The sequence below is a fragment of the Sus scrofa genome, chromosome 14, assembly GCF_054392235.1.
Source record: "Sus scrofa isolate SSC_HxYL_T2T_F1_AM1 chromosome 14, Sscrofa_HxYL_maternal_Yorkshire_Landrace_v2.0, whole genome shotgun sequence".
Taxonomy (NCBI): domain Eukaryota; kingdom Metazoa; phylum Chordata; class Mammalia; order Artiodactyla; family Suidae; genus Sus; species Sus scrofa.
Window position 1 is genome coordinate 130,056,711 of NC_139396.1, and position 24,060 is coordinate 130,080,770.

Here is a 24,060-nt window from a genome sequence, read left to right on the forward strand (position 1 = left end):
AAACAAAACAAAACAAAACAAAACCAAAAAACAGGAAAATACCTATGCAGTAAAATTACCACTGTAGGGCAATATCAGTGAACTTAGATAAAGATACCAGATTTGAATGAAGGATATCAGAGTTTATATATCTTATGAGTCAGAAAGAGTGAATGCCTTATACTAAAATAGGTTATAATAGGTTTATTTTTAATTAAATTAAATTAATTAATTAACTTATTTTTGCTTTTTAGGGCCACACCCATGGCATATGGAGGTTCCCAGGCTAGGGGTCCATTCAAAGCTATGGCTGCCAGCCTACACCACAGCCACACCAACACGAGATCCTTAACCCACTGATCGAGGCCAGGGATTGAACCCACAACCTTATGGTTCCTAGTCGGATTCGTTTCTGCTTTGCCACGACAGGAACTCCCGTAATAAGTTTATTGGTTTAACTCTGGTGAATTAATATTGATTAATAAGAAAAAAAGAATGAACTCTTTGATATTTGTTTTCATTTTGTTCTGGATTGAGGGAAATTGCAGTTAGCCACTTAATATTAAGAATAGTAAAAGTTATTTTTTAAAATTTGTATGTTTGTTCTTGTTGTTGTTTGTTCTTGTTGCACTGAGCCATCCTTTAGCTTTATACCCTAATTCAGAGAAGACTTAAACAAAACTATACAGGACTCATTACATTTAAAACTCAAGTAGTAGTGGGAACACTTGTGCCTAAGCCAAGTGGATTGTCTGAGAATCTCTTTTGGTGTGGCCCAGAGGTAAAAGAGGAAATACAAATTAATGATCTTTTAATGACAATGTCATGGCACTACCAGTCAGCACATATGACTAAGTCATATAAAGATCTGCAGATAATTCTTGAGTAGAAATATGTATATTCACAAATAGACCAATTGATATTTGGCTTTGGAAAGCATTACTCAAATTTTTTTTTTTTTATTAGCAGAAAATGGATTATACTGCAAGACCAAGCAAGAAGAATGGGTGGCTCGTGCTTACAAATTCTGAACTTTTCACCATTTTAATTATGATTAATCTATTTTGAGCCTTCAGGAATTTCAGTTAGTAAACTGCAGAGAGAAGGCTTTGACGTAGAAAAGCAGAAAAGTTATTGTTTCCCCCTACTTCTCTTAATGATTGAATTCACTTCTACAGTTCCATAAACTACTATGGGCAAAGCACGATGCTCAGCGTAATTGGGGATATAACATCATTTTTTTTAAAAAAGGAACAGTTTCTGCTTTTGAAACCAGGGGCTTTGCTAACTTTCCTTGTGCTATACAAACTATTCATAGAATAGGTTTTGTAGTTAATATCTAAGCTCTGTTACATTCAAGAATTGAAACTAATTTAATTCTCTGTTTTTATAGGAATCTGAAAGTGAAATAGAGAAGGATATATCCATGTCGGATGTGAATTCTATTACCACACAAAGGATTAGTTCTGCCAATTTTCTGAAAAAGGTAACAGCAAAATAATATTATCAATATATTTGAACTTATTCTTGTGGAAACTAGTCTGCTGGATGCAGAGCACTGTACTCTTCCCAGAGTCAGATGGACAGACCAGCTTACTCATCACCTCTTTCTGATCACTGAGGGCTTTTCTCTTCTGTTCAAACTTTCTTTTCAGAGTTAGTTACTGACCATCTATAGATATACATTGTTGATAAACATTGATGCAGTGATTTCTTCAATTGACAGAAAACTCATTATTAAAGCATATATCAGGTTTTTCTGTTTAAAACATGAACATTAAAGACTTTCCATCTCCTTTTGACTCTAAAAGTTCACTTTGAGAAATATGCCAGTATTTTGTCTGAATCCCTAGTTTGATTAATAACTGATAATGCCAGAGACCGCAGCAGTTCAGGGAGGCAAAGGGATGGAGGAGCTAATAGAAGACAGAAAATATTAGAGAAGGACAAATGCTTCAATACAAAGTCAGATATTTACCGAACACCCTAGCAAAGCCTAAGGCAGGTTCGAGGTGGAGTCCCTCACTGAATTTCACTCCTGATTTCTTTCCACTGACCCCTCATGGCTCCACTCCAAGTTTCTGGAGTGCAGGGACCCTATCTATAGATCCACAGTGCCAGCACAATGCCCTCCATTCAGAAATGTTTGGGCAATTAATGAAGTAAGGGCAAAACCATCAGGCTGAGGAGGGTTCTAAGACTTCAACAGGAGTAGAATCTATAGCCTTCGCTATAGGGTACCAGAGCAGCCTTTTAGGGTGACTTGAAAAGAAGTAGAGAGCCATGGAAAGATGTAGAGATCCCTCATGGAGACACATGAGAAGCAACCTGTGTAACTGAAGGGTCTTAGTTAGGTGCGTGAAGACTGTTCTGACCACCCTGTGCATCTTTGGATAAGTAATCTGTTCACTGAGTCCCACTTTATTATTCTATAAGAACAGACAATAGGAGTTCCTTCCAAAGCACTGTTGGTTTATCCAGCTGCAGGGGCTCAGGTAAATGCGGAAGTGTGTGTTCAATTCTTGGCATGGCACAGTGAGTTAAGATCCGGTGTTGCTGCAGCATAGATTGCAGCTGTGGCTCGGATTCAATCCCTGGCCTAGGAACTTTTATATGCCACAGGTATGGCCATAAAAAACCAAACCAAAACAAAAACAAACAAAAACAGACAGGAAAAAATACCTGCTGTGCTTTACTTCTTAAGTAAGGGGCAAATGAGATAAAACCTCAAGTGCTGTGCTAGTTTGTACTCTGTTCCTGTGAGGGGTTGGTAGAAATGCAGACCTCTGTAGCTATCATAGCCTGAAAGAGCACCTCCTCTTTATGACTGGCAAGTGTTTTTCCCCACTCACCCTTTCCCCTCCTACACTACTAGCTCCATATTTTTTAAAAAAGTTGATGTATGATTTAATAATAAGCTTTATGGCTTACGAAGTAAGGAGGTGCTCTTACTTACACGAAAGGAGAACACATATCCTTCTCATCCCTTCTCTTCTTTTTTTGTGTACAAGGAAGCCCAGAAGGGAGGGCAGCAGAGGACCAGGAATGTGGTAAGAGAACACAGGTCTGAGGACACTTGATTGACCTTCATGTAGGAATCCTGGGAAGGAGCTTTCCCTAAGAAAATCTGGTGATTGCATTTCAGCTTCTTATAGGATTTATTTGCTGTCTAAGGATAGTTTAAAAGTACAAGTTTAAGGGATAATCTTTTTTTTTTTTTTTGTCTTTTTAGGGCTGCACCTGCGGCATATGGAGGTTCCCAGGTGAGGGGTCCAGTCAGAGCTACAGCGGCCGGCTTACACCACAGCCACAGTAACGCCAGATCCTTAACCCACTGAGCAAGGCCAGGGATCGAACCTGCAACCTCATGGATCCTAGTTGGATTCGTTTCCACTGCACTGCGACCGAAACTCCAAGGGGTAATCACTTTAATTACAGGTACTAGAATACTGATTTGACACTGGAGGCCCAATAGGGCCATAGGTGTTTAAATCCTGCTGTGGGAGGAACTCATGGGACTCTGAGTTTTGTGTATTAACCTTTTGACTATGTCACTGGGGTCAGTGGTAGCTGAGGCCAGGAGTGCAGCAGTAAAGTCCCAGCGGTCTTAAGAATTGCTGGACAAAGTTTGGCTGAAATATTTGCAGATTATTCAGTGCATCTCCTCCATGTGTCCCTTTCATTAATTGGTTCAAATATTTATTGAGCACTTGCTATGAATCAGGCATGATACTAGACATTGAAATTACAGCAGTAAACAAAATAGACTAAAATCTCCAGCCTCCTAGAAGATGTCATTCTAATAGAGGAAGTCAGATAATGAATACACACTGTATGTTAGAGAGTGACATGTGCTGTGAAAAGTAAAGTAGGAAGAGAGGACAGGAGTGAGTGAGAGAGAGTATGTGTGTGTGTATGCGTGTGTAGGGGGGTGGGGTGCAATTTTAAATAAGGTGATCAAGGAAAGCCCTTGAGAAGGTAACACTTCAGCAAAAGACCTAAAAGAGCTGAGGGAGCTAGCTATGGCTTTTTTGGGGCAAAGAACATGATAGAACCACATGTCAAACCCGTGAGGGAGGAACGTGCATGGCCTGTGGGAAGAACAGCAAGGAGCCCGGTCTTTGTAATGCCAAGGGAGCAAAGGAGAGAGAGAGAGAGATGGGGAGAGAGAAGGAGGGAGAGAGACAGAAAGAGGAAAAGAGAGAGTGAAGGAGCAAGAGCACTCGAACTCAGTCATGGGGTCAGATGGGAGAGGAGTGTGGTTCACCTTCAAGGAAACAGTTTGTTGCCCATCTGGAAGGGCGATTCTTAGGAGCTATATTTTTCCATTCTCCTACCACCCCATTTTCCTATCTAATTTAAGCAGATCATTAGGCTCTACTGTGCATCATCTCCAGGATGATCTGCGGCAGGACAGAAAGCAGAAAATTGCCTCCAGACACGTTCTTCTTGGTTTCATGTCTAAAAGTCTAAACCTGTTGTGTAGCAGAGTTAGAGGAGGAAGGCAGAGACCTCCTCAGACTAAAAAGCATTTCAGAGTCCTTCGAGGAACCAAGGTCTGTGGATTCTGCAGGTAGCAAGGGCTTAGGAGAATGGCTTTGTTCAAGCACTGAATATCTTACCAAGCTGCCAGAATGAGAGCTTAAAGTCAGCATAGGATGGACTCAAAGGAAATACAGAAATGTGATCACATTTCTTTGCGTTTGTGTATCAAGATTTGTGTCCATACAAGTGGCAGTTGTAGAAACACATTCATACTGTAATCATCTCCTTTGGTGAAGACTGTTTCTGTCTGTGTAATCATCTCCTTTGGTGAAGACTGTTTCTGTCTGTGTATACTGTGACTTAGGTGGAAAAAGAGGTGAGGGGGCATTAATGAGAGCATTAGGAATGATCTTGATAATGGTAGCAAACAGAACCATACTTTCACTTATCTAATCCCCCTTCCTATTCCTTGCTTGCTTGCAAAAATTAAAAAATAATAACACCAGTAGCATTTTATATACTTAATCTTAAAATATAAACTATGCATTTTTCTAAATTCTAAAATTTTTTTGTAGATGAGAAGGTTGATAGTGAAAAGAATTGTCAAAGTTAGCAAATTTAACTTATCAGATGTTGTGGCTGATTATGAAGAAATTGTGTCTGCAAGGTACATACTAAAATTATTATTATTTAATCCTGAAATGTAAAGCTTTAAGCTAATACCTCCAAAGTCCTCTAAGTTCTCTATTTTTATATTAAGTTAATATCAAAAATGCAGTTAAAAAGCATAAAGTGAAATCGAGTGACATATTTGGTCATCTAAAATTTCATTTTGTACATATCTATATGCTATTTATTTTCAGTTGTATAATGTTTGAGTTTTTAACCCTCTCCTTCTTGATAATTTTTAGGGCAAGAAAAAAATAAAAGAAATACCTTTGTCCCATAGTTTTGTCATAAAATTTTCCTGTCCTGAGTCTGCTACTGGAGAAGTCATTGCTGGTGGCACCACACAACTAAGCCTATAAGCTTCCCCTTTCAAAACCAAATCCTCAGCCATACAGCTATACAAGGTGTTCTGCCATCCACAGGCAGCAGCTAGGGGAGCCTTTGGCTGAAGTAACTCAATTCTCATACACTCCTATCTGTGAAACTTAAAGATAGGAACGGGAACTAGGAATGCTCTGTTTCTGGGAAACCTCCCTGGGGCCACTTGCAGATTCTTAGTATTAACAATAAGGTTTTAATTATCTCAGGATGCTGAAATCTGTTGTGTTTTATTTTCAGTCTTTGGAGGAAAACAGGTGTGACCATAAAACTGTAATTCCATAGGTTTGTGTTGCCAGAGTTAGCAGCACGTGTAACTGACTCCTGTTTCATAACCATATTGAAAAGTTGTGCAAGAGAGCGATTCCTGAAAAACGAACAGTCCTTTGAAATAACATGACGTTTCATGGAATTACTTCTCCACACCCTTATTGCTTCTTGGGGCATGTACTCAAAGGACATGGAGCAATCACATTCTTTCTTAACATATCACCTCTTCTGTGCTCAGAAAAAGATTCTTTCTTCGGGTTTAAGACAACTCTGTCTCTGCTCCACAACAGAGAGAACGTGGTTCAGAATAATGGCTTATTTATAATAATTAATTTAAAAATCAATATCTTTCAAATCTTAATCTTGTATCTTTGTGACTGATCACTTTTTACTCTTTAGCCAGTTGACACACGCAGTTTGTAAGCTTCTTGAACGACGAAGGAAGTTGAAGCCTAAGAGGAAAGAAAGGAAAAAAGTGGCAGCACAGACTATCTGTGATGGAGATATTAAGATTCTTGTCAGAATACTGAGGGCTTATAATATTCCTACAAGGAAAACAGTAGTTAGTAGGTAAGGCAATTGTGTCAGTTGTTGGAGTTGCAGATCTTTTTTTTTCTCTTGGTCTTTTTAGGGCTGCACCCACAGCATATGGAAATTCCCAGGCTAAGGGTCACATCAGAGCTGTAGCTGCCAGCCTACACCACAGCCCAGCAATACAAGATCCAAACTGTGTCTGTGATGTACACCACAGCTCACCGAAATGCTTAACCCACTTACCAAGGGCAAGGATCAAAACTGCATCCTCATGGATTCTAGTCAGTTTCGTTACCGCTGAGCCACAGCAGGAACCCTCCAGAAGATCTGTCTTAAATGTAAATTTCTATACTGTCCCCCTAGTAAAACTTTGCACTTTATTAATACTCCATACTCAGTGAAAGTTGAAATCTTCATCTGGATAGCCAAACGTACTGTTCTTGCTATGCATTAAAGGTTTTCAGAAGTTTAAGATGCCCAGAGTGACTTTCACAGGTGTGTTTTGGGGTGCCATATCAAATAAATGCCTTCTGTCCTAATTCCCTATTGTGAAAATTTGTTAAGCTACTATTAGCATCTGCACTGTTCTCAGCCACTGTCCCCTCACAGTATTGGAAGTAGAATACTGGAGAGAGAGGCTCTGTTTTGGACTTGACATATTAGGTGACTTCTGCAAAAATCAGATCTCACCCATCTCTTCTGCAGTGGATTTTATTTGTGTTTCTGGGCAGAGGATATGTGGGATCAGAATGGCCAAATTAAGGCTTGGATGTTAAATGCTCATGAATATTTAGTGTATCCTGAATATCGAATGTCTCATGTATTTAGTCTCTTGTATAATTTATATATTATGAATATATAGTCCTCAGGTACCTTAGGAATATTGGGTATCCCTCTCTGTCTACGTTTAACACATGTGCTCTACTTGCTTATTTTATGTTTACCACATCCTGTGTACTCTACATATGAAAAACATATTTCACTTACTAGCTACTAATTTATAATTAAAATCTCTTAAAGGTACCTCTCTTTTATACAGTGCAATTTATGATGGAATTGATATCTTCAAAACAAATATATATTTCAAGGCTGTTTGTGAAATAAATACATTATAAAATTACTACCATTTTCTATAATAGTCAGCTTATAAAATAAAGAATATTGTAATACCAAAAATAAGAAGAACACAGTCTCAAAATATGACTTGCCTTATTATTCTCCTTTTGCTGAGGATCAGTGAACGCTTTATCGTAGACTGTTTCCAATCCACAGTTCAGCATTTAGGAACTACCCTTTCAGAGTGGCAACTACAAAATGTTTCTCTCTAACCACCTGTAATATGAAGATCCAGAGCACTCTTATCTCTTATCTTATCTTCTCTCTTATCTCTACAAGCAGAAGCAAAAACCCACCTACTTCTACCAAAACTAATACTAAAATTGCTTAAATTGTATCTCTCTATATTGTTTCTCCTGAAGAACCTTGAAAATGCCTACTTACTTGGTATCGTCCATGCCTCGCATCAGACATAAAGAAACAATCAAATCAGTAGCCTCAGATGAGATCTTAAATGAGATAAGTATTTACCGCTTCTATAAAGTGCATTTTGATCTTGTTTTCCCTGAGTTGCAACTTGCCTCTAATTGGACTCAAATCTCTGATCTCTTGGGCTTCTAGTTTACCCTCCATAACACGGTGAAGCTGCGCTTTATAAAATGTAATTCTGACATTTCATTCCCTGCTCCCCTGCTCTCAGGATCTATAGAATAAGGTTGTGCAAGCACCTGAGAATGGCTGCAGAAGTTCATAATGATCTGGTTCTTACCTGTCAGTCAGCCACATTTCCCTGCACCCACAGCAGTATCACAGCATACTACTGCTTGTTCTAGAAGGCCTCTATACACGCCCTTTCCTCTGCCTGGAGTGGCCATTCCATGTTATTGGCCGCACGAACTGTGATTTAATGTCTCAAAGCTCATGTCCAAGCAGCGTTTCTTCTGTGAATTTCTCCTTGTCCTCACCTCAGAAAGTTAACTGTTCCCTCTCCTGGCTAACTCTTACACCTTGAGTATATTTCTTTTATTTCTCACACTTATTTGTTTACCTGTTTATTTTCCCCTGATAGACTTAAGATAAAAATCCTAAGGATTTCCATTTATCTTTGGATCCTAGCAAAGTAGTGCCTGATATTGAATAGGATGAAGAAATGTTTATTAAATGAATGAGTGAGTGAATAATGGTTTTTTGGAAAACTTGAAAAAGTAAGCCATCCAGTTGTCAGCCAGTAACTAATTTCTACCTTTTATCAACTATATACAGTATTACCAACATCTAGTCAGTGTCTATTATGTGTTTTAGGATGCTGTGCGCCCTTTTGTGGAAGTGTCCTTTCAGCACACCGTATACCAAACTAGTGTTGCAAGTGGATCTCATCCATGCTGGAATGAAGAAATTACAGTAGATTTTATGTAAGTTGGAGTCCACTTTTCCTCAGCTTTTAAAACAGAGCAATAATAAAATTATTTTATTGAGCCATTTATTGAAAATAATATTGAAAATGGGCTTAATTTTTAAGTTTTAAATTATGAAATATTTCTTACATAGATATTAATATATATATAATTTATATGTAAATGTAAGTTCTGAGAAAAGATCCTAAAATGAATACCTGTGTTATCTACCATCTAGCTTTAAAAAATAGAATATTGCCAATATCTTTGAAGGCCCCACTGTGCCAATACCTAATTGTATCCCCTTTCTTGCCCCGCCACCGAGGGGTAATAACCATGAATTTGTGTTTATCATTCCCTCTCTTTCTTTATGGTTCTACATCATAGGTATTTATCTTTAACTGTGTTTTATTTATGTATATTTTTAACTTTGTATAAATTGAATCATCTTTTACAGTCTTCTTTACTCTTAATTATTTGAGAGATTCATCCATATTCATACTTGTAACTCCTTCCTTCCTTCTCACTTCTATAGAGTATTCCACTGTATTAAAATGATGTAATTTATTCATCCTTTATCTTTTTTATGTACATTTGCCTGATTTTAATGTTTTACTATTGCAAATAGTATTGCTCTAAACATTCTTGTCATTTGGAACACACATGTAAGAGTTTCTTTTTAAGACAGTAGTTCTCAAACTATTTTGTGCTCTGGAATCACCTATATGGCTTCTTAAAACGTATTGCTGGGTCCAACTGCGTAGTTTCTAATTCAGTCACTCTGGGGTAGGGCCTGATACATAATGCCATTTCTTTTTTTTAATTTTAATTTTTTTTTTCTTTTTAGGGCCGCACCCGTGGCATATGAGAGGTCCCAAGCTAGGGGTCACATTGGAGCCACAGCCACAGCAACGCCTGGTCTGACCTGCGTCTGTGACCTACACCACAGCTCACGGCAGCTCTGGATCCATAACCCACTGAGCAAGGCCAGGATCCTCAATGGGTGCTAGTGAGATTCATTTTTGCTGCACCACAATAGGAACTCCCATATTTCCATTTCTAACAAGTTTCCAGGTGTTACCGATGCAGCTAGTCAGGGGACCTTTGAGAACCTCTACTCTAGGGTCTATATACGGAAGTGAATTGCTTCAGCTTTACTAGCTAATGCCAGACTTTTTTCTAAAATGATTGTACCAATGTACACTTGCAACAGCAATATAAAAGTTCCTATTGTGTCACATCTTTAATAATATTTGTATTTTTTAAATTAATGTTTCTAATGCAATGGATCTAAATTAATATTCTCATTGTAGTTTAATTTACGTTCCCAGATTTCTAATGAGATTGAGTTTTTTTTTTTTTTTCATTTTAAGCAAATCCATAGACTTTATTTTTTAGTGTAGTTTCAAGTTCATAGTAAAATTGAGCAGAAATTGCAGAGTTCTTATATATGCCCTCCCTACAACACACACATGCACAGCCTCCCTCAGTGCCAGGTGGTAGTGCCAGGTGGTACATTTGTTACAATCAATGGACCAGTGTTGACACATTATCAACCAAAGTCCACAATTTAAATAGAATTCACTCTTTATGTTGTAATGTTGTATTCTGTAAGTTTTTTGACAAATGTATAATGACATGCATCCACCACTCCAGTATCATAAAGCAGAGCTTCACTGCTCTTAAAATGCCCTGTGCTTCACCTATTCATCCTTTAATCCTTCCCCTGGAACCTCAGGCAACCACTGATCCTTTTACCATCATCATAGTTTCACCTTTTCCAGAGTGTCATTACATGTCAGGGTTCTCCAGAAAAACAGGACCAATAGGTTGTGTGTGTGTCTGTCTGACTCTCTCACCCTCTGTAATAGGAGTGGGCCTCATCCAATCCATTGAAGGGTTAATAGAAAAAAGACATACCCAGCCTAGAAAGAGGAAACTCTTCAGACTTAACTGCAGCTCTTCCTTGGGCTTCCAGCCTGCCAGCTTACCTGCAGACTTTGGACTTTCTTTCCCCTACAGTCATGTGAGCCAGTATTGCAGAGGGTAGTTTGCCTTACCCAAAGTTTACTGATTTTTTTACTGTGGAAAAAACACTTAACATGACATCTACCCTGTTAACAAATTTTTAAGTGTGAAACATATTATCATTGAATGTAGGTGGAAGGTTTTACAACAGATCTCTAGAGTTCATCCATCTTACTTCCCTGAAACTTTATGCCTATTGATTAGTAACTCCCCATTTCTCCCTTCCCCCAGTCCCTGGCAACCACTATTCTGCTCTTTGATTCTATGCACTTGACTATTTTAGATGCCACATATAGGTGGAATCATGCAGTCTTTCCGTGACTGGTTTATTTCATTTAGTATAATGTCCTCAGTGTTCATCTATATTGTCACATATTACAGAATTTCCTTCTTTTTTTTAAGGGGGAGCAGTATTCCATTTTGTGTGTGTACCCCATTTTCTCAGGTCCTTCATCTGTCAACAAACATTTAGGATGCCTCTATAACCTGACTGTTTTGAATAGTGCTGCAATAAAGATAGGAGTGATAATATGTCTTTGAGATTCTGATTCAGTTCTTTTGGATAAATACCTAGAAATGGGATTGGTGGATTATATGATAGTTCTATTTTTAATTTTTTGAGGAACCTGCCTGCTTTTTTCCATAACAGCTGCACCATTTTGCATTCCCGCCAACAGTGCGCAGAGGTTCCAGTTTTCCACAACTTCACCAACACTTGTTATTTTATAATAGCCATCATGACAGATGTGAAGTGATATCTTACTGTAGTTTTGATTGCATTTCCCTAATTATTAGTGAGCATTTTATTTATTAGCAGTTTTTAGCATTTTCTTATGTGTTTGTTGGCTATTTGTATGTCATTTCTGGAAAATGTCTATTAAAATTTTAGCGCATTTTAAAATCAGATTAATAGATTTTTTGTACTATTGAGTTATATGAGTTCTTTATATACTTGACAGTTGACCCCCTTATAATAGATATGATTTGCAAATATTTTCTCCCATTCCATAGTTTCCTTTGTACTCTGTCAATTATTTTCTTTGCTGTGCATAAGCCTTAGAGCTTGATGTAGATTCGCTTTTTAATTTTTGCTTTTGTTGCTTGTGCTTTGGTATCATATCCATGAAATTACTGCTACAAACAATGTCGTGAAGCTTTTCCCTTATGCTCTCTTCTAGGAGCTTTACAGGTTCAAGTCTTACAGCTTAAATCTTAAATCCATTTTGAATTTGTGTATGGTGTAAAATAAAGATCCAGTCTGATTCTTTTGCACATAGATATTTTTAGCAACACCATTTATTAAAGGGACTCAACAAACGAGTTGTGTACTCTTGGCACCCTTGTCAAAGACCAGTTGACCTGGTATAGGTGCAGGGATTTATAGCCATGCTCTCTATTCTGTACCATTGGTCTATATGTCTGTCTTTATGCCAATACCACACTGCTTTGTACTGTAACTTTGTAATATATGTATTTTGAAATCAGGAAATTGGATCTCCAGCTTTGTTCTTTCTCACGATTCATATATGATGCTAAAGCTGTATAAATAGGTTTCTGTAATTCAAAATAAAGTGCACTGATCAAGATAAAGTTGAAATATAGAACTTAAAATTGTTCTCTAAACTCAGTTAGCAGTTTTCAGTTGTCACATCCTGTACATCTTTAGCCCTGACTTGAGTCAAAGGAATATAAGGAACTGTCAGCTACATCCATTATCAAAGTCTTTCTCTTGTCCTAGTGCCCTCACCCCCTTCTCCTACCAAGCTTGTTCAGCTCCCTCAATTTCGGCAGATCATGTGCTTCTTGACTGTTTAATTTTGTCTTTTTTTTTAGGGCTGCACTCATGGCATATGGAGGTTCCCAGGCTAGGGGTCGAATCCAAGCTGTAGCTGCCAGCCTTCACTGCAGCCACAGCAACTCGGGATCCGAGCCGCATCTTCGACCTATACCTCAGCTCACGGCAACACCAGAGCCTTAACTCACTGAGCGAGGCCAGGGATCAAATCCCTGCCCTCGTGGATACTAGTCAGGTTTGCTAACCAATGAGCTACAATGGGAACGCCAGCTATCACTTTTCAGTGTCATAGATACAAGAGCTCTATTCCCTTCTGCACATAATATTTTAGTGAATAAAGTCATATGTAAATAGGATAGTAATAATAAATAGTAAATAGTAACTATCCTTGTGAGCTCTACTTTGGAGAAGAAATTGTGGTGAAATTTGAGGAAAGTTAAGAGTAGAATGCAAAATGAAAGATAATGCAGGACTTGAGTGATTTAAGGGATTTAGCAAGCTGACACACTCAAAAATATCTTCAGTTTGACAGTCATTAGTGCTCCTGCTAGCATAGTATTGTGTGTATACATTGCCTCCCTGTCCTGTCTTAGGCCTTTGCAACATGAAAGGGAATTCTTGAAGGGAGCAGTGTAGGGAAGTTAGCTTATCACTTAGATAAGGAATCTTCACCTTAAAATTATTCTTCAAATTCAACTAAAATTTTTCAGTCATCACTGTTAGTGCGTCTCAGAAAGCTATTGAAATTGTTGAAGATCCTTTGACATAGTAGATGTTTCCTTAAGCAACAAACCTTAACAAGTAGTATTAATGACAGCTGGTGTAGGGAAAAGGACCTGGCCTTTAGAGACAGTCAGAAACGGGTTCAGATTAGGACTCTAATCATTTGCTGGTAGTGCTATCCTGAGCCAGTTACTCAACTTGTCTGAGTTTGATTGAAATTTGATGTGTGAGCTGGAGCTGAGAATACATATGTTACGCTCTGCTTTCAGCCACCTCTAAAAATGTATCCAATCAAATAAGCTATCAGCAGACAGCTTGCAAAATTAAATACACTCCACTGTCCCAGTTTCTGGTTGGTGAAAATAAATGTGGGAAAGAGAATAAGCTCCATGGTTAAAACAGTCATATCTTTTAGCTGAGTGCATGAGAGCAGTTTAACTCTATGTGTGAAGTAACAGAAACTAGCAGTTGGAAAGCCATAATGTACCATACTCCAGATAATTTGTTCACAGTGGATGGCTGTAGCGAAAGCCTTTCTACTTGACATTTCTGTCTTTATTTTTCATACAAATTACCTTGAGAGAGAGAGAGAAGATACATTTAAAATATATACTGGCTTTAATGAAAGATAGCAGTTGTCTTGAAAGCACATGGCTTTTCTTAGCTTACACTCTGTAAAAGAAAAGAACGCAGGTAAATTTATAGTCCTTTATGAATAACAGTCTTATAAAATCAATTGAGCACTTAAATATGTTTTTCTTATTTACAGCTTACCAGGACATGATTATAACTTCTCAAACTTATCTAAAATAAAAGATAATATATATATCAACATTTTCGATGAAATGATTATTGAAAAACATGAGGTAAAGTAGAATAATTATAATAATATTGAAATAATTCTAAGTTCACACTGAATGAAGTCTATTAACTATTTGTAAATTAACATTTATTTATTTATATTTTTTTTCCTTTTTAGGGCTGCACCCACACATATGGAGGTTCCCAGGCTAGGGCCTGAATTGGAGCTTTAGCCACCAACCTACATCACAGCTACAGCAACACAGGCTCCAAGCCACGTCTGTGACCTACACCAAGCTCACGGCAATACCAGATCCTTAGCCCACTGATCAAGGCCAGGGATTGAACCCGCAACCTCATGGTTCCTAGTTGGATTCATTTCCACTGTGCCACGATGGGAACTTCTGTGAATTTACTTTTAGATGCAATATCTATTTCCAACATTTTCTTGAAAGGATATGGGGCAACTTGAAGTAAAATCAGACATATGAAAAGTCAGTTAAAAATGAATAGAGATCATAAACCACATATAGGAGAAGGGCTAATCTGCAGTTGAACACTGCATTTAAGTGAACTTCCTGGTAACCAAGCTTTAACATTTTCAAAGTTTGCTTTACTGAACATATTTACTCATACATTTTGCTGTATAAAAGTATATATATTAAGATCTTTTACAGTGTTTACTGAAATGTAGGAATACATTTTAATTTATGTAAAAAGAAACCCTTCCCTACAAAGGCAGCCTCCCCTTAGAATCGTATTTGAGATTTCTTTGTATCTTTGGACCCTAGTCCACAGTTCATTTCATCAAGCCATTGGTCCCACCATAATAGTTGACAATTAACATACAAAGGTGTTATTCCCAATAACAAGATAGGAAGTCTATTGGACAAGCTGAGTTGCACACAAAGAAATCATATTCCAGGACAAATATTAAGGAATTTTTTCTAGTACTTCAAATATTTGTTATTTCTGTCTTTGAAGAGCAAAAAGTATACAAATGCTCTTTGGAAGGGGGTGACATAGAAATGTATTTATACATTTCAACACAAAAAAGGAATGAAAGCATAAGACTAGTTTGTCTGTTTTATTGTGAGTTCAGAGCAAAGCCCACCCTCTTTGTCCTACCCAGACTCCACTTTGCTCCGTGGCCACTACTGCAGCATTGATGGAAGCACAACCCTTAGGGCTCTCAGTCTGCTCTGTCTTTGGGCATTGAAGGGATTCTTTTGATTTGCAGGATGTTAGAGATACAACACATTTAACAAATATCTCAGGTTTATTTAGAAGCCCTAATCATTAGGGGCCAAAGCAATCACAGCAGGAACCCACCTTCAACCATTTAACCAACCAAGTGACTGGCCAATGTGTTGCATATTATAACACAATATTGTCTTGTTCTTATCATTTTCTATAAATAGTTCCTATATTAATAGAGTCCTTATTGATTGTTTCATATATAGTTCATATTGGTGACCTTAAAATAAACTTCTTTCATTGCTTCTCAGAGAGAATGCATAGGGAACCAAATTAAGAGTGAACTCCAGTTCAGATATAATCTACAGGCCGAGACAAGGTATATCTAGGAAGCCTGAAGCATCCCTGGGACCTGGGATGGAAAGATTAATGTGGTGGATATCATATCAGTCAGAAGTCCAAGAATTTAATTACTAAAAAAGTTACCCAAGTACCCCTGTTACCCTTTAGATTAGAACAACCCAGTCCACCTTGGCTCTGCTGTTGCTAGTCAGCCTCCAGATTTAAAAGTATTCCCTGATAAGCAGAAGGGATAATTTCTCAATTTGCAGAGTTATAAGGACTCCAGATATGCGAAGACAGTGGTTATGAACTGAAAGCAGGCATCAGGGGTATGGGCAGCTTTTTTCAACTTCGGTCCTTCCCCAGATTCAGGTAAACAGCAGTTTCCAGTGCTTAGAAATTGAATACCTTGGCTTTCTTGATATTTATTAACTGTTGCATATGATCATTAGAACGTCAACATTGTCTGTTATGACCCTGGACTCCTTTGCATTTATTCTTCTTAGAAGAAGAGAGGGAGTTCCCTGGTGGCCTAGTAGTTAAGGATTTGGTATTATCCCTCCTGTAGCTTGGGTTCAGTCTGTTGCTCAGGAACCTCTGCATGCCATGGGGAAAAAAAGAGAAATATCAGATAAAAATGGGAGCCAGAATATATTGCATTTTCTTTTGCAAGGTTTTTACATTTGTAACCTGTGCTATCTGTAAGTGAACCATAAGAGGAATTTTCTTAGTCAAGAAATGGGCGTTGGCAACCTAATAGATGCCATTGTTTCCTGGCAGTAAGCCTACATGATCCATAATTATGACAGCAAGGGAAAAGTGGAGGGTGGAAAGGGAAAAAGGGAAGCAGAGGGAGCTCCTGTTGTGGCACAGTGGAAAGGAATCTGACTAGAAAACATGAGTTTAGGGTTCAATCCCTGGTCTCACTCAGTGGGTTAAGGATCTGGTGTTGCAGTGAGCTGTGCTGTAGGTCACAGACCCGGCTTGGATTGTCATTACTGTGGCTCAGGCGTAGGTCAACAGCTCCAGCTCCGATTCGACCGCCAACCTGGGAACCTCCATATGCCACGGGTGCAACCTTAAAAAGAAAAAAAAAATTGCAGAAAGCAAGATAGGGTGTGTGGAAAACCACAATAAGCTGTTAGAATACCTCCATCCTTCCCTTCTTGCCTCCCACCTCAGGCAACCATTGATCTGCTGTCACTACAGTTTCCATTTTCTAGAATTTTATACAAATGGCATCATACAGTATGTACTTTTCCCCACTTGATCTGTCTTCATTCAGAAAAATTATTGAAATTCATCTGTTGTTATATTTATCAGATAGTTCATTACTTTTTAATTGTGTAGTGGTATTCTGCTGATAAACATACATTCTGTTGTATGTTTAAATATTCACCTGTTGATGGACATTTGGGTTTTCTTTGGGGGAGGCTATTATAAATAAAGCTTCTATGAGCATTTGTGGGTTTTTTTTAAATTTTTAAAATGATTTTTATTTTTTCCATCATAGCTGTTTACAGTGTTCTGTCAATTTTCTACTGTACAGCAAGGTGATCCAGTCACACATACATATATACATTCTTTTTTCTCATATTATCATGTTCCATCATAAGTGACCAGATATAGTTCCCAGTGCTATACAGCAGGATCTCATTGCTTACCCATTTCAAAGGCAATAGTTTGCATCTATTAACCCCAAATTCCCAGTCCCACCCACTCCCTCCACCTCCCCCTTGGCAACCACAATTCTGTTCTCCAAGTCCATGGTTTTCTTTTCTGTGGAAAGGTTCATTTGTGCCATGTATTAGATTCCAGATATAAATGATATCATATGGTATTTGTCTTTCTCTTTCTGACTTCCTTCACTTAGTAAGAGAATCTCTAGTTCCATCCATGTTGCTGCAAATGGCATTATTTTATTCTTTTTTATGGCTGAGTAGTATTCTATTCTATGTGTATATGTACCACATCTTCTTAATCTATTCATTAGCATTTGTGTTTAAGTCTTTGTATAGACCAGTGGTTTAATCTTTCTTGGGTAAATACAAACAAGTGAAATGCTGGATCATATGGTAAGTGGATATTTAAGAAACTGCTAAACTGTTTTGCCAAAGTGATTATACCATTTTTATATAGTTTATATATTCAGTATACAAATCCTTTATCAGATATATGACTTAGAAATATTTTCTCCCAGTACATAGCTTGTCTCTTCTTCTTCTTCTTCTTTTTTTTTTTTTTGACTGCACCCACAACATATGACAGTTATCAGGCCAGGGGTGAATTGAAGCCACATCTGTGACCTGCCGAATCCTTAACCCACTGCACTGGGCTGGGGAATCAGACCTGTGTTGCCACAGAGACAATGCTCCATCTTAATATGCCATGCCACAGTGGGAACTCCCGTGCCTTCATTTTTTTAACATTGCCTTTTGAAGAGCAAAGTTTTAAACTTTGATGAAGTCAAATTTATCAACTTGCTTTTGGTGTCAGCTCTGTTTTTGCTCATTAGGGGCTTATGCTTTTAAGACTGTATTTCTTCTTCATGAATTGATTCTTTTATCATTATGAAATATTCTTCTTTAATCCTGGTTATATTTCTTGTTCTTAATCTACTTTATATGTTAGAAATACCGTTATTCCAGCTTTCTTTTAATTAGTGTTTATATCTAATAGAAGAAGAGAGGGAGTGATATATCTTTTTCTTATTTTTTTTCTTTAACCTGTGTCTTTATATGTAAAGTGAGTTTACTTTAGAGAACATATAGTTGGGTCTTATTTTTTTTACTCAGTGTAACAATCTCCACATTTTAATGAATGGCTACTTACATTTTTATTTAATTATTGACTTCATTGGGTTCCATCTTTCTATTTGTTTTCTGCTTATCCTATCTGTTCTTTGTTCTTTTTTCTCCCGTTTTTTTATTAATAGAGTACTTTTTGATTCTATTTATTTCCATTCTTGGCTTAATTAGGTAGTCTTCTTTTACTTCTTAATCACAGCTCTAGGTTTTATGATATATTCTTTAATTTATCACAGGCTATCTTTATATAATATTATGCCACTTCACATATACTGTAAGAACAGAATATTACAAAACATCCATTTCTCCTCCTATGCTTTGTGTTAGTGTTATTATAATTTTCCTTACACGTGTCGTAAACTCCACAACAGGTCATTATTATTGCTTTAAATATTTAATTGTCTTTTAAATAAGTTAAAAAGTGAGAAAAATCTTTTCTATTACTCTTTGATTTATTTTTAAAAAGAAAGCAATTTTTTATCCTTACCTACAAGTTTGTGTAATATTATTTACTATTCATCTCATGATATAGAGTGAGTAATAGAAAAATTATTTTAATAGGATTACTGTTCCAAGAGCTGCAGTGGTCATTCATATATAAGAAAGAATTGGCTTGGATCCATTGTCTTCCCTTTCTCTGCTCTCCTGCAACAATCTGAGGTAATAGAAAGTGATCCTTTGCTAATTATTCTAAATTGTTATCTCTGGCTAATAAAAACAATTACTGTTAGTCAAAACAACAGTAATTATTTTTATTACTGGTAAGGTTGATAGGTTAAGTCAAAATGATCCTGTATTAAGTGTTTCCTGGATAGTGAGTATTTGAAGATTTTAGCTGTCTTTAGAACAAGAGACACCCAAAGATTTATTTTGGGTATTGTTAGAGCATTCATGGATGAAGAATATGACAGCTAACCTTAGGTCTTAAAGCAACATTCATATTTGCTTAGAATAGTTTTATAGGACCAGATTCCCAAATATTCTGATTAATGACGCTCCTCAAACATCGTTTATTGACAATGGTGAGACTAATGGTTAGCCCCTGTGTCTTTGATACCCCCAGAGGGTTCTGCAGTTGGGTTTTTCAGCAAGAATATGCCTACATGACCAGCAAAATATAAAAATCCCAGTCTAGACTCCATTTGGAGCCGTGTTACTTACTTGCAGAGATACAGATTTGAATGATCCAGTAATGAATTTCTTACCTCGATGAGTTTACTGTACAGAGAAACATTTCAGTACAAATGGTAGTGCTGGTGGGCTTTGAGAGAGAGGGTGTGTGAGAGGTACTAGCAGAACATAGAGTGAGGAATGCCTTGCTCTTCCTGGTTTGGAGGGGAAAGTGAAAGGGTGTTCCAAGGAGTACTTGGGGTAGGTAAGAGAGGAATGAGGAGGAGAATAAAAGGACAAGGAAATATTTACAGAGAAGATACTTCTGGATCAAGTTCCAAAAGATGCGTTTGTCAAGCACACTGTCATTTAACTCGGAAGGAATTATGTGGGTATCAGTTAGTACTGCATTCACTTGTATGAATAGAAAACCTAACAGTGGCTGGTGTAAACAATCTGTTTATCTATCTCACCTCAAAGGAAATCTAGATGCCAGTGTAGTTGCTTAGTTGCACAAAAATATCATCAAGGATCCAAGCAACTTTTGTCTTTCTGTTCCACTGTCCTTGTTATGTGATCTGCACCTCCAGCCTCATGTTCCTATTGCAGATAGGAAGTGCAGTGAAGCAGGAAGGGGCAGTGCTTATGTCAAGAAAACAGATACTTCGCCAGAAAACCTAGCAGACTTCTTGCATTTTACTTATGCGACTCGGTCACTAAATAGCTGTCATGCTGCCACCTAAATTGTTGGTAAGGAGAAGAGAATGGATATGAAGGAGAATAGAAACATCTGCATAATAGGCAATCACAGGATATCATGAGGGAACTTGTTGCCAATGCAAGTGTTGCAAATAAAGAGCAATGGAGACTTTGGAGTTCCCGTCGTGGCTTGGTGGTTAACGAACTCGACTGGTATCCATGAGGACTTGGGTTCAATTCCTGGCCTCGCTTCGTGGGTTAAGGATCTGGCATTGCTGTGGCTGTGGTGTAGGCCAGGAGCTACAGCTCTGATTGGACTCCTAGCCTGGGAACCTTCATATGCCACAGGTGTGGACCTAAAAAAAAACAAAAAGGAAGAAAAAAAAAAAGAGCAATGGAGATTGTAAATTGTTGGAGGTATAGGGCTTCCTACATTTGTAATCCCTGCAGATATTTCTTTTTTTTTTTTTTTTTTTTTTTTTGTCTTTTTGCTATTTCTTTGGGCCACTCCCGCGGCATATGGAGGTTCCCAGGCTAAGGGTCCAATCGGAGCTGTAGCCACCGGCCTACACCAGAGCCACAGCAACGCAGGATCTGACCCGCGTCTGCAACCTACACCACAGCTCACGGCAACGCCGGATCGTTAACCCACTGAGCATGGCCAGGGATCGAACCCTCAACCTCATGGTTCCTAGTCGGATTCGTTAACCACTGCGCCACGACGGGAACTCCCCTGCAGATATTTCTTAGTCTCAGGCCAGACTCTAGGGTAGAGAGATTAAGAGTGTGAGCTTCAAAGGTGGGCAAACCTGGGTTGTAATCCCGGCTCTACTACTCATTTGTCGTGTGATCTTGCACACATTACTTACATTCTCTGAGCCCCAGTTTCCTTATTTATAAAATGGAGGTAAGGGCAGTATCTACCTCACTGAATAATATGAGCTATATCAAGCACTTGGCAGAATGTCTTGCACACAGTAAGTGCTCCATAACTATTAGCTACCATTATTATTAGTTATTGTAATAAATTATCTCCTCCCCCCCCCCCCACACACACGCATGCACGCACGCACATGATCCCTCCTCCTATGGACTGTGGGTCGTCCTTCCTGCTGGTACATTTTTTATTCACTTTCCAGACCAAATGCAAAATGTGACATGGTCTTTAAGTATTTTCTTTGAGCCTAAATTAGATTTTCTAAGAACTTTTATCAGTCTGGTACATAACTTGCTTCCTCATTCCATCCCTTTCGTACTGCTGCCCTCTCTACTCACTGCATTTTAGACAGGGGCCCAGGGTGTCAGGGTTGTCCATGATCATGGAGAGAATCTTGTCATCCCTGTGCAGGTACCTATGAGTAGGACCAGTATGAACCCATGCAAGCCTGTTTCCTGCAATGGAGAAGACTGAGTTGAGCTATACTGTATTTGACTGATGTTTATTTTCATCATGCAGAATCTGTTTTATTGATATACTCTTTCAGATTAGTGGAACATTTCAAGTAAATATTCCTCCAGTTTTGCTTGGGTATACTTGGAGTAAGACTACTTACGTGTCTCCTAGAGAAGATTGTAATGGACAGAATTTAAAAGAATGTACCTTCTTAAATATTTTTGCTACCATTGAACCTCAAATATCATATACCATCTGTAATCCAGAACTAGACAAGGTAGGTTTTACACTGGGTTATTTTTATATATACTATCAAAGAAGTGTAAATTTCAGAGCTGGCAAAAATGAACTTTGGTTCTTGATATTTTCCTGTGGGAACAAAATGGTACAAAGTTGAAACATTTTAAACTTGATTCTAGTTTTCAGATCACACAGATGTTTTGGAGAGAGCACAGATTTTTAAAAAAAACTGTAAGGCATTATTTCCTAAACGAAGAATCACAACTACTGTTTTTAATGATGAAGGGATACAGATCTTAGTAACAAGGTATATCAAGGCATTGAATCCACCTCAACAACTCCTGGATCTATTTCTTCATGATTCTAATGCAACACTTGTAAGTTATATTTATTTTAGTAGTTTTATTGAGATTATAATTCACGTGTCATATAATTTGCCCATCTGAAGTATAGTATTCAGTGGTCTTGGGTCTGTACATAGAGTTGTGCAACCATCACCACAGTAAATTTTGATCACTCCAAATTTATATTTATATATTTTTTAACCTGTATACTTTTTTTGGCTTTTTAGGGCTGCTCCTGCAGCATATGGAAGTTTGCAGGCTAGGGGTTGAATCGGCCCTGTCAGGCACAGCAACTCGGGATCCAAGCCATGTCTGCAACCTACACTGCAACTCACTGCAATGCCGGTTCCTTAACCCACTGAGCAAGGCCAGAGATCAAACCCACATCCTCATGGATACTAGTCGAGTATCCATGAGTACTAGTGCTGCTGAGCCACAATAAGAACTCACTCGCGTACCTTTTTATATTGACTTTGAGTGTAACTTTTTATTAAAATTGCTTTGCCTTCAAAGACAGTTCCCTGAGAGAGAAGTCATCTGTGTTGGGGGTGTTCTTCTGAGGGCCAGATGGAAGAACACCTTTCTTTCTGATCCCTTTCACTTCTCCCCTTGTGCCAGAGTCACTGCTACCACAGCATTTTATTTGATCACACCAGCTTCACAACTCTCACTTTGAAAAATGACACAGAAAAATTCCTTTGACTTCCAGGAAAAATAAAAAGCTACACTTTGAAAAATGACACAGAAAAAAATCCTTTGACTTCCAGGAAAAATAAAAAGTGTTTTGGAGTTCCCATTGTGGCGCAGTGGAAATGAATCTGACTAGTATCCATGAGGTTGCGGGTTTGATCCCCGGCCTCGTTTAGTGGGTCTGGGATCCAGCATTGCTGTGAGCTGTCGTGCAGGTCACAGATGCTGCTCGGATCCCTCTGTGCTGTGGCTGTTGCATAGGCCAGCAGCTGTAGCTCTAATTTGACCCTTAGCCTAGGAACTTCCATATGCCAAGGGTGTGGCCCTAAAACAAAACAAAACAAAACCCCCAAAAAAGAGTTAGTGTCCTACTAAGGACTAACCTTGTTGCACCTGGGAATGAAGAAACTATGTTATATTTTGCTCTGTAAACTGCCAGTCTGACACTTCCCATCTCATCCCTATGTGGCTTTACGCATGTCTATTATTTACTAGCTGACAAAAGAGACATCTATGTATATTCATTATGGACTCAAAAGAGGGTATATATAGCTCCTTCTACACTGAGAAAGGAAAATATGAAATCAGAAATCTAGACTCCCCTTTGAGAAAAAAATAAACTTTGATTAAAGGGCATCTATGAAAAATCACTTATACCTTTTGTTTATTCAGGCATGATTGGGTCAGTTGGCTCTCCTCAGAAACATATTATCTTTCCATTATGAAGTTCTTACCTGAATTCTTTAAGCTGAAACAAAAAGTGCTAATTTAGTCACCTTTTGCTACACCCTGCTCTTCCATTACGGGGGGCTTCTTCTTGCCTATTTCCTGACACCCAAAGTCCAAGGAGATAATAATGTTCTCAGGTTTCTGTCAAAGACAGTGCTTCTCTTTTTTTAAAAAAAATATAAATCCTAGCTCCTTTGCTTATCAAGGATTTTGAACCATGTTTAATTAATTGCATGAAGTAAGAAACATGACCAGTGCAAGGAGGTCATATAGTGCTTGAATGATAGCTGTTGTAAATCTGAAGATTTTGGTGAATTTTCTGTGTTATCTCATTGTTTATTACTTGTATTCCTTTCTTCTTTTCTACTCTAGGCTGAGTCCTTCTCTCCAGCCCTAT

General features: G+C 38.1%; 1 protein-coding gene across 6 annotated transcripts in view; it reads left to right on the forward strand.

Moving 5' to 3' along the window:
* Positions 1–24,060, forward strand: part of CC2D2B (coiled-coil and C2 domain containing 2B) — a 95,766-nt gene that overhangs the window by 54,437 nt on the left and 17,269 nt on the right. For 5 of the 6 annotated variants that reach the window (XR_014826660.1, XR_014826661.1, XR_014826663.1 and 2 more), the window contains 9 exons: positions 1,373–1,465; positions 5,040–5,131; positions 6,181–6,351; positions 7,794–7,894; positions 8,674–8,783; positions 14,081–14,177; positions 19,020–19,118; positions 21,752–21,937; positions 22,080–22,277. Coding sequence is in view for 1 of the 6 variants with exons in the window: in XM_084994975.1 (XP_084851101.1) it covers positions 1,373–1,465; positions 5,040–5,131; positions 6,181–6,351; positions 7,794–7,914; positions 8,674–8,783; positions 14,081–14,177; positions 19,020–19,118; positions 21,752–21,937; positions 22,080–22,277 (1,167 nt within the window). In the remaining 5 variants the exon portion in view is untranslated. Of the gene's footprint in view, positions 1–1,372; positions 1,466–5,039; positions 5,132–6,180; positions 6,352–7,793; positions 7,915–8,673; positions 8,784–14,080; positions 14,178–19,019; positions 19,119–21,751; positions 21,938–22,079; positions 22,278–24,060 lie in introns of all 6 variants that reach the window. The other variant, XM_084994975.1, reaches the window with a different exon arrangement.